The following is a 10,739-nucleotide window of genomic DNA, read 5'->3' on the forward strand; positions in this document are numbered from 1 at the left end:
GCGCTGCGCGGCCCTGCGGAGAGATGAAGAAAAACAGCCGCCTACCCCCCACCCGCTCCATGTCGTGCCCTCCACGGCACACGCATCACACGCACACATCGCACGATCACAGAGGACTGTGTGCAGAGATGCCTGCACGTCCCTGCGGACGGGCTGCCACGCATGCAGCAGCGAGGAGATGTGTTGCGCCGCCGTGAAAAACACGCCCCAGAAAGCAGAGCCAGGCGCGGCACCCGAGGCAGTGCAGAAGGAGAGGAGAAAAAGGAAGACTTTCAGAATCGGGTGCCGTTACGGACGCTCGAGATGGGCAGCTCGCAGGGCAGGCTCTCCCCCCGTGCGTGGCAGGCCGCTTGGGGCCTCCGGCAAGTCAACGACGAGCGCGAAGGAAAGGGCAGAGTGAAGCGTGGTCAGGTAGAAGGAGCTCTCGTCGAACTGGGCCTCTCGCGGCTGAGCGGAAACGAAGAGAGACCGAGACACTCACGACAGAGCCCATCGTAGGCCGCAGCACGGACTGGGGGAATAGGCGCGCGAACGAGAGCCGATAAAACGTGAGAAATAAAGTCCCCCGCCGCCAGGAGAAGATCAAGCTGCCTCCAGGGCGAGCTCCCTCGCTCGCGGCCTCTCTACAGCTTCGCAAATGGCCCTGACGGAGTGAGCTGACTAACGCGACCAAAGCCGCGCCGTGAGGTAGCCCTACCGGTCCTAGAACGCGAACTCAGCGGCGCCGCAGGCCACTGACGAGGGCAGACTTCACAGGAGCCGCGCCCAGCCGCTCGCGGTTCCTCTCACCTTCTGCAAGTTGAACACCGTCATGAGCCAGACGTTCGCCAGCAGCTGGCGCCCGCCGCTCAGCGCAGCCGCCACCAGCAGCAGAGCAACCAGGTCATCCACCGTGATCTGAAAAGGACAGAAAGAAAGACCGAACTCGGGGGAGATCAGAGGACGTCAAGAGAAAAGCGTGCGGCTTCAGCCACGCAGCATCCGCAGCGACATTCCGCGACTTCGCTTCGACTAACGACAGGCGGTGCTACTCAAGGATTCCCCTTTCGCAGAAACCTCCGCTGCCCGTACGTAACTTCAGGCCGCATGCATGTAGATACACATAAATACACGTGTTTCCCTAAACATCGATCGCACTTCCAAGACATCTCTCTACGCACTCTGCATGAAAAGGCGCAGACCGAGGGGGCGTGGAACCTGAGGCCGCATGAGGTACCGGCACCATCGCCCAAGTAGCTTCGCTGCGTTTCGCGGGGGCGCAGAGGCGCATGCGAGACCGATCTCTCGTGGCGCATGAAGACAAACTCAAGCTTGCCGAGAGGGTCTACAGGCACGCGCACAGCGTACGGCTGAGGATTCGCGCTCGGGCGACGTGGGGGAGTCCGAGCCTGAGTCGGCTGCCTTCCCGCGGCGACTCACTTCAACAGGTTGTGGAGAAGAAGGGAGCGCAGCCGCAGCGCCAAGCCGCGCCTGCTTCCTCTCGAGCTCCGCCCTTCGCTGCTGACGCGCGTGCAGCTGGTGAACATGGCTTCTGCAGGCGCGCTGGAGGTTGCGAACCGCCCAGGCCAAACACGCCGTCTTCTGCTGCGGCAGTTTCCACGCGGAAAGCTGGAAAAAATGAAAAAACTCGAGACAAATTCCCGTGATGAGAGAGGCACGATAATGTACGCACCGATGAAAAAGCTCTCAGCTTCTGCATCCAGCTCGCCGTCCGGAGCGAACTTTGAGAGAGGAGTTCGCTTCCCAGTGGCCAGTCCTCCAAGAAGTAAGTCAGAAAAAACAGAAGCGCAGCACCCACACAAATAGATCTCAGGGTGGAAGGAGCATCTGAAGCTGCGCTGTGGCAGTGGATTGCGACAAAAAGCCCTTGAGGAGAAAAGCAACACGCTGACCTGGTTGAGCAGCTCAGCCGAAGCATGGAACGAAACCCCTCGCAGAAGGGGTTTAACTTGCAGCCGGTCGTAAAGAAACGGGAGGTTTTCTCGAAGGCCTTTCAGCTTCGCCTGCAGAGAAAATAAAAAGGGTTTACGCTGAGTGCTTGCCACAGAAGTGCTTTCCTCTCTGTGCCAGCTGGAACTCACAGGTCGCGCCGCAATGCACACAAAAAACAATTCGTAGTCTCCTGACAACCATATATATATACATATAGGTAGATAGATAGATAGTTAGTCAGATAGACAGATAGTTAGATATAGATACGTAGATATAAATTCGTAGACGTTGATCGATGCGTCATCAAGTCTAGCACCTTTCAAAGTCTCCAGGTAATGCTCACCCCGCTTTCTGACGCTGTCTGTTTGACTCTGCTGCGTGTAGCCGCCCACGTCGACGCAAAAACGCATCTTCCGCTTTCGCCTCGACGTTTGCATCATCAAGAATTGCAAGCGGCGGACGTGAATATCTATACACTTATTTATACACATGCGTCGTTCCTGAGAGAAACAATGTCGATATTTCGTCTCGGTGCATGCGTCAACGAACAACACACGCACTGAGCATGCCCGACTTGAACCGGTTGACACGCATGCGCCATCTGCTGGTCAACTAGGCAGCCACGCGTGCCGCGGGCGAAGGAGCGATTTACCTCAAGCCTCGCCTGTCGTTTTGAAAGGGCCTTCACGGCGAACGTCCACAATGTGTCGTGAACGCGCAGGAAAACGAAACTGAAAAAATGGAGAATAGAAAGCGAAGGATGTGAGAGCGGAAGGCAGCCGATGAGGAAGAACCCGGGGAAAAACACAAGAGATAAAAGACACATAAAAGGCAAGACAGAAGAAACAGGTTCGAGACGAAAGAGGTCTGCCTGCTTGTGCTGACGCCACATATCACTGGCTTGGATGCGAAACCGCGTTCTTCTGTGTCTCTTCGTCTGCCTCTCCAGTTTCTTTTGAAGACCTCCCCACCTTAACAGGTACCTTTCCTTACACTGAGAAACGGCTCTTCTGGCTCTTTCTCCCTGAAGTTTATCGTTAATGTGAACCTGCGTGGCGAATCTCGAGTCATCTGTTCTGGATTCCATTCCGTTCAATGCCTTACCCTTCCACTGCCGTGGCGACGCCTTCGTTGCTGGCTGGCGGCCCCTGTCCCTCGGGCCTCTGCGACGCCGCCGCTCCGCGCCCCAAAAAGCGGCCGCCTCCGACCGCGGCCGCGACCGCGGCGAGGGGCCCCGCGGCGGGCCCCGCAGAGGAGCGACCGCCTAGAGCTCCAACGAGGCCCGTCGCAGCCCCGCCGTTGCTGCCGCCCTGAGGAGACGCCAAGGCTGGAGCGAGCAGCCCTAGCACGCGCTGCGTACAGAGGGTCACGAGCTCGCGTAGGCGCAAGGCGATCTCAGCGTCGCATCCGAGCGCCTGAAGAGACAGCGAAAAGACGCGACCTATACGGCGTTAGGCAGAGTGTTTTTCATTCGCAGGGACCCAGATACACACGAGGCCGTCGCAGGCGGCTGTCGACTTGCACCGCGTAAATCCGCGCGCTCTCAACTACGGCGCGGCCTCAACGCCTCGCTGGTGTGCGTCCATAGTGGAGCGAGCAGGCCCCACAGAGTCGCTTCGATGACGAAAAGCCGTCTCCTTCCACACGGATCTGACGCACAGCAAACGTTCCTAGTCATGGCCTCGCGGCGGAGGAAAGAGGCACGGATATCATGAGCGCTGCACATATTTCATAAACAACTGCATATAAATAAATTCGACGGCGCGCTGATATACTCTGCAGCCATCAGTCCTCGCATGCGAGGTGTCCCCTGATAACCTGCCGTCTGCAGCCTGCAAGGCACAAGGTCGGGACGCCAGACACATTCATCCGCTTACGCAAAACATTGCTGAAAAGTCGCCTGCAGCGTAAATATTTATATATATACATATTTATTTATATGTGCATACATCTAGCTGGGACACGTTCACGAGGGAAGACGGAAGAAGCCGCGGCGCATGCGTCGGGCCTGGAGCGCCGCTCTGGAGCTCTTGAAGCTCAATCCCTTACAAGGACGTAGGTCTCTTTGAAGAACCGAATTTCTTCGTCGAGTTGGTTCTCCACCGCTGCGCCTGCCTTTGCGCGCCAGCGAGACGTCTCTGCCAAAATGGCTCGCTCGATTTTTTCGAGGTTTTCACGTTCCTCCGCAGTCGCCCGAGCCTGGTCAGGTCCCGTGGTCGGCTCGATAGCGTTGCCGCGCGCCGAGGCAGTGGACGAGGCAGGCGCAGCAGCGGCCGCGTTCGGCAAGAGAGGCGCCGCGATCAAGAAACACTGCAGAACCACGCCGTCGTTGTAAATCACCTCCTCTGCGAGGATCTCGACGCGAACTGAAAGACAAGCAGACACAGCCGCAGACGAACGCCCCCACGTTGGAGAGTTCAGAGAAAAAAGACCAAATCGCCTTGTTGCGAAACGAACAGCAAACGCGCGCCAGACGACGGGCTGTTATCCGCGGACGCCTTCATACATATTCCTCTAGCGCGAACACACACGCCAACGCATGCGCGCATCCATGGCCGTACGTCATGACCTCAGCGGTCAAGCAACCAAAAAATCCGAATCTCTTCCAATCCGTACACGTGTATGCTCGGATTCACGTCTACAGACCTCGACGCGGCCGCGCACACCCCCCCCCTCCCGGACTCGGGAAAACTGCGCGGCTGAAATGACTCACGCAGATCAGTTTCAAGCGTCTCAGCCCGCGCATTTCCACCTCGCAGCTTTAGGCGAATGGATAGAGCCTGATACTCCCAAACGGTTGCCAGGTTGTGACTTACAGGACGAGGAGAAGCCGAACCCTGAGACAAGCGTCCGGTCCTCTCTGTGGATGCCCTGGCCTCGCAAGTTCACGAACTGGGATGCGGTCGCGGTCGGCGTACAGATGTGAGTTTCGACCAGCAACTGAAAAAGTAGAAAAGTGCCAAAAGTTTCAAAAAACACATAGCTCCCTTTTCTCGCACTTTCCCGCACGCTGGCCTCTCCAGCCTTCGTTCACTTTCTGGCTTTCTGGCTCCTCTCTGGCTCCTTGTGGGAATTCTAGCTCTGTGGCGTCTCCCACGTCGCCTGATTCACGGACGTGAGCACATCATGTTGTTTTTGCTTTTTTCCCCACTCACTGATGTCCTTGCTTCAAGGCTGATCTTCCTGCTTCGCCGCCTACGTACGAAGGCCGAGTCTCGGCTCTCCAGCGCCCCTTCTGGCTCTTCACCTTCTTCCCTCGGGACTCGTGTCTCCCTGCAGCTCTTTCTCTCTCCCTCTCTCTCACCTGTTCAGCAGGGTTGAGGCCTCGCATGCTGTCCTCGCTGGGGAGCAGCACGACGACTGAGCGTTCTGCGGGCGCGGAGACAGAAGAGCCTTTCTTGTCACCTTCGCTGGCGGCGGTCGCCCCAGCTGCGGCAGAGAGGAGCCGCTCGTGGCGATGCAGCAGCCGCTGCAGAAAGGGATGCGAGCCGAGCGCCATGGAGAGAAAAAACAAGGAAGACGGGAGTGCGCGGGCCTGAGACGGCGACGCAGAAGGCGAGCCAATCGGACACGCAAGCGCGGGAACGGCGACGGGGGCAGCAGAGAAACGAAAAGAGAGAGTAATTTGGAGTTTACAGCAGTAGGTAGGCGCGGCAGAAGAGGCCAAACGGCGGCAGGCGCGACGCCAGCGAAGGAGAGGAGGCGTGTGCCGCCGCAGTCAGGATCATTCCGAAGGAAGCGAGAAACAACGAGACCAGTACAGCTCTGCAGCGAAAAGGCTTCGCTTCATTCGTCAGCGCCAAGCTTGTCTTCCCCCCCCCCTGCTTGTATGTATGCATCATTCCCACCCCGTCCTCTGTCGTCTTTGCGCCTCTCGGCGCTTTCATCTCCTGCTCGTCTTCTCTCTCGCTTCCCTCCTCTCTTTTCTGCTCGTCGCCTACGTTTCATTTCGCGGCTAGTCTTCGAGTTGAAAGCCCGCCGCGCTGTCCACTAGGCCGCGCATGGCGCTCGCTCGGCAGAAAACAGATTCGCGGTGTCGCTCTCGCTGCGTGTTTTTGTAAGTCGTCACCTAGTGCAGCGGCTATGAAAAAAATTGGGAGGACGGACCACGGACTGCTCATGCACGCAAGGACAGGTCTGACGTACGTGTGGAAGTAAATACTCAGTAAATAAATTTATGTATTTCAAAGATTATCTGATCCTACGCATCGCATGCACATGTCACGCGCTTACGGAACGCATGACGCGGCTCCACGAGGGGCGGCACGCGCCACGAGAGAAAGCCGTTCGGCGATATTTGCGAACTGGGGAGAAGAAGGTAGATGCGAGAAGCGGCAGGAAACAGTCCCGCGAAGACAGTGACCGGCTCCGCGCAGAGAGAAAACGAAACCACGTCTCGCGCGCATGCCGTCAGCGCGCGCTGTGCTTAAAGAGAGGAATCCACATGCGAGTACTTCTTGTCCTGTCCTGTTTCGGCTACGCAACTAAGAAAAAAGGCACAACCAGACCGTACAGCGGACTTACATCTCGGCTGCAGGCTGCTGCGCACCTCGTGTGAGGTTTCAGGCAGTAGCTGAGCATGCACGGGGAGTCAACCAGAAGCGGACGCGGCGATGCTGGCTGACCTCCTTTTCTCAGACTCTCGTAGTCGAATTCGCCGCCCAGCAGAGAAGTCCCCCTGAACCTCTAAAGAACCACGCACGCGCAGCTTACAGCAGAAACAGAAAGAGTGAAACCAAGGCCGTAGGCGGCCTCGGATGGAAAAAAAAAACACGACCCTTCCGCGTCCCGCTGTCCTGGCGGCGACCGCCGCGCGCTAGCTGCTCCACTTCCCGGGCCGAACACACACTCGCCGCTTGCGCGTCTGCCGACGACCGCGTGTCTGCGCCTGAACTTGGTTCACTGCACATGCAGGAGCTGTCATTTCCTCCGGAGTACCTTCTTACTCCTTCTCAGAGGAACTCTTCGGGGACAGCTCGGCCGGCGCGTGCCCGACGCTGGACGGCGCGCAGGGGAGGCACGTGGCCCTTCTCCCTTCTGAAGCGCAACACGGCATGCAGAGAGAGAAGAAAGACAGGTGTCTAGCTGGGAGGACAGAGACCTCTGCAGCCCGTGGGGACGGCTCTGAGAGCTGAAGCTACTTTCTCGACGACGGCAGCGAACCGCCGGTGCGCGGGGTCTGCGCCTGGGCCGAAAGGCAGGACACAACGCGTCGCAGGCGAGACAAAATGCCGACAGGCGGCAACGTCTGAGGGCCCCCTGCACTCCAGGCACAAGCGGATCCTCACATGGACTCCGATGTGTGCAGAGAGATCTGTATTATCATTTCCTCTCCTGGCTGGCAGCAGAGTGTCGAGCCCCAGGCGCCGACATACCGCATGATATGCTAAAACTTTCCACTCAGGTACAATGTGAGGCGTAGTGACAAACCAGTTCACTGATAGGGAGTTATCTGGGTGCAAAAGGGCCGCCGGATGGAGAGCTCCGGCTCAGGGAGGGAAGGGGGGAAAGGGGGGGGGAAGACGGCGGATACGTGTCAGTCTTCAGCATTCACAGTCTCGGTGGAGAAGACGGGAATCGACTGATGAGAGTATTTCTCGATGTTTCACTCCTGTCTGTGTGAATTTAGTTTTCCTGAGCTCCCAGAAGCGCAGTCCGTCGCACACTGGCTCGGGCACGCAAGAAAAAAGACCAAGCCGCAAGAGCTCCGAGTCTCTTCATTCATTCGAAAATTGCGGCCTCAGGTGCCTGCGCAGAGCGAGTTCCGCCTCGAAAGATATAAAACACTCCCGGGAGATAGTCAGATGACGTTGCTGCGCTGGATACCGCACGAGGACCTTCAGTGTCCCGGACTACCTGGCGCTTAATAACCTTGGTTATGTTCTAGGCGTAATATATGGAATCTTCATACGAATGCATATCCTCGGTTCCAACGTTATGCGAAGAAGGATTACTGGATGAACGCTTTTAACGCCTGGTATGCATGTATAATACTCGACTCTTCTACAGTTTAAAATTCATACCTGTACATACTTCGGTTTCAACGTTATGCCAAGATCCCTTTTCTTTGAAGCACACTTCCTTTCTCGCCGTTAGCATGATCCCATTTAAGAGGAGTGAGACCAGGAATCCATCTATTACGCCTAGAACATAGCCGATGTGAAATAATCTTAATGTATTACGATCTTGAAATTCAATATCATCCTCCCAAGAAATCCTCTCTCTACATACATATTTTTACATATGCATCTGTTGCTGCTCATCTATCTGCCACTGCGACGGGCTGCGTTGCCGACCGAGTCGGTGCAACAGGAGATCTTCCCCTGGCAAGAGAGTTGATAGCGCATGAAAACCCCTGCGCCCGCGCGAACATGGATACTTTGCTACACATTTTTACTTCAATACGAAGGTCACAAGACCGCTGGACGCTTCTGCCTGTCACAGAACAAGCCGGGCGGTCTCCGGTGAATACCGGAAATTCCGGTGCCTGCGGTTGGGATCCCTGAAAGTTTTGCCAATTTGGGCTGGCGCGGCTGCGACTCATGAGGAAGTTCAGTCGTTTGTGCGTGCAAATGCAGGCTTGCCTAGGCCCTCGTCTTTATCTGTTGCCAAACGCTGGGGTGACCTACTGTGCCTTCACTTCGCTCGCCGTCGTATCTGCGCGACACCAGCATCTGCCGCTGTCTTCCGACCTTATTTAGCCGGTTTCAGACGAGAGGGTTGCCGTTTGCCGGCTGCGCTCGTGTTCTGTGCCATCTCTTGGAGGAAATCTGTTGTGGTAAACGTGCAAGGCCTCTCTTCGCTGGAGCTTTTTTCTGCTTCTACGAAGTCGCGCGTCGCCGCCGGTGCCCCCTTCACGGGTCGCAGCGGCCGCCTCCCGACAGCGGTTCAACGCATCGAGCTGGAGGAGCGGCGACGTAAAGACCGCAAGAAAATGTTCAGTTGCGCGTGTGCAGCGCTTGTGTGGAGTTGAGGCTTCTTGCACGCTGATGAGAACTGGTTTCCGCGAACAGGTAGGCGTTGACTGCCCCGTTTTGCGTCTACAGGGACACGACACCTGGTAATGCAGAGACATTTTGTCCAGCATGAGTCTGCTGCATGAGGACCGACGCGTGAACCTTAAACAGCCGCGCACTTCGCGTTTCGCCTGCGTTCGGCTGAACCTATTTTTCTATCTTCAGTGACGCTAACTCGGCTCTTCGCTCTCGTTTTCATTGTTTTTTCTCAGTCCCGCTGTCTGCAGCTCCTTAGTCGTCTCGCCGTCTTCCTCCCTCGCTTACCGCGCTATCCGCAGGCGGAAAGCGCCGAGGAGGAGCGAGGAAAGCCAAACCCGGACAAGAAAATGCCAATTGCGGTGTCACCTTTCCTCACCGCTTCGCTCCCGTTCTGTTGAGCGTTTTCGAGCGGTCTGCTCAGGTGTATGGACACCTGAGAGTCAAGACGTTGACAGGACTAAAGTTCCATTCTGCTTCGTGACGCCATTTCTGTGCCGCTAGTTGCTCTGGCAACACCTTCTCTGCCAGCCACGAGTTACCGTTCGTCTCTGCCCGGCCTCGCACTCGTTTTTCTTGCATCTTTCCGTCGACATTCTTCTTCATCGCGACGGACTAGCTTCCAGTCCGTCGCCTCTGCCTCTTGCTTTGTCTGTGTGCTCACTCTGTCGGGCACGTTCGCTGCCGTCTGCGGTCTCATGGAGTCTTTGGCCCAGGAAGACGTCAAGATGACGTATCGAGTCTCAAGGGTTCATGGGGTTTGTAGATCCTGTCTGTGAAGGCTCTCTGATTGAATGCATACGCACTCAGTGAAGCGTCGTCAAAGTGTGTTCGCTGCGTTGACCGCGCCTCGTACGTGTTCTGGAGCTCCAGTTTGTTTCGGCGCCCTTCGTCGTCGCCTCGCGCCCGCTCTCGCCGTCTCGCTTTTCCTGGCCTATTCGTCTTTCATCGCCTTCTCCGTCTTTCACACGTCCTCCGCAGCACAAGGTTCATCTTTGTCGGGGTCGCGCCTCACATGTTCCCCCCTAGTCTGCTTCCGTTGTTCGTCTGCGCTGTCTCATCCCGGCGGCTTCCTCCCTCTTGGTCCTCGGTAACGCTCATATCTCCTCTCCCTTCTTCCGCCTTTTGAGAAGCCCCAGTCTCTCTTCGTCTTTATGGATACATTTTAGAGCTGTATGCGTCCTTGATAGAGCTGTATGCGTCCTTGAAGCTCGTCCCCGGTTAACCGCTCGTTCCTCTCGTAGAGCGCCCCTTCCAAAAAACTCCCGCTTCCTTACTTATTCTGCCCCCCGCTTACCCCAGCCCCGCCCTTCGCCGGCACTTTTGTTGAAACTTCCGGCTGCGCAAGTCGTCTCTTGGTCTTCAAACGCCAAAACTTTGGCGGTCGACGGATCCCTCGTCCGTGATCGCTTCTCCCTCGTTCGGCGGCGCTTCAGCTGTTTCTCCCTTCGACGTTGAGTTGATTCCCCGTCGCTTTGGGAGCGTTGCCGCTTCTCCGCGCTTCCTCGTCCGTGACGTCTGTCTTGGTCCTCTCCGCTGTCCGCGTCCCCCCCCTCGATCTGTCTGTCTCTCGCCTGTCTCTCGCGCGCCATCTTACGTCCGTCCGATCGCCTCGTGCTTTCTTTTTCCGCTCGGCCCGCCGCTTCGCGTTCCTGCACTGTTCCTCCCCTCCGCTCGTTCCCGTTCCCGTAGGCGCTCTCTCGCTCTGCTGCGTCCTCTGCAGGCTTCTGCCTGTGCGAATTTTTCTTTCCTTCGTCGCTTTTTCTGAGTCCATCACGCGCCGCTGCAGCCCCCCTGCCCCCTCGGTTTCTCGCG

At 57.0% G+C, this 10,739-nt stretch overlaps 2 protein-coding genes across 2 annotated transcripts; both read right to left on the reverse strand.

The window, feature by feature from the left end:
- Window positions 1-288: 288 nt before the first annotated feature.
- On the reverse strand, window positions 289-5,431 carry BESB_031080 (uncharacterized protein; the record flags this gene model as incomplete). The annotated part of the gene is made up of 9 exons (XM_029361776.1): window positions 289-447; window positions 790-897; window positions 1,420-1,608; window positions 1,893-2,003; window positions 2,585-2,663; window positions 3,037-3,347; window positions 3,982-4,298; window positions 4,749-4,872; window positions 5,237-5,431. The coding sequence occupies 9 exons, from the start codon at window positions 5,429-5,431 to the stop codon at window positions 289-291; spliced, it is 1,593 nt and encodes a 530-aa protein (XP_029215243.1).
- A 4,770-nt stretch (window positions 5,432-10,201) lies between these two features.
- On the reverse strand, window positions 10,202-10,516 carry BESB_031090 (FHA domain-containing protein; the record flags this gene model as incomplete). Its single annotated transcript, XM_029361777.1, has 1 exon — window positions 10,202-10,516. The coding sequence occupies one exon, from the start codon at window positions 10,514-10,516 to the stop codon at window positions 10,202-10,204; it is 315 nt and encodes a 104-aa protein (XP_029215244.1).
- Window positions 10,517-10,739: the final 223 nt, after the last annotated feature.

The sequence above is a fragment of the Besnoitia besnoiti genome, chromosome XIII (genome assembly GCF_002563875.1).
Source record: "Besnoitia besnoiti strain Bb-Ger1 chromosome XIII, whole genome shotgun sequence".
Classification (NCBI taxonomy): Eukaryota; Apicomplexa; class Conoidasida; order Eucoccidiorida; family Sarcocystidae; genus Besnoitia; species Besnoitia besnoiti.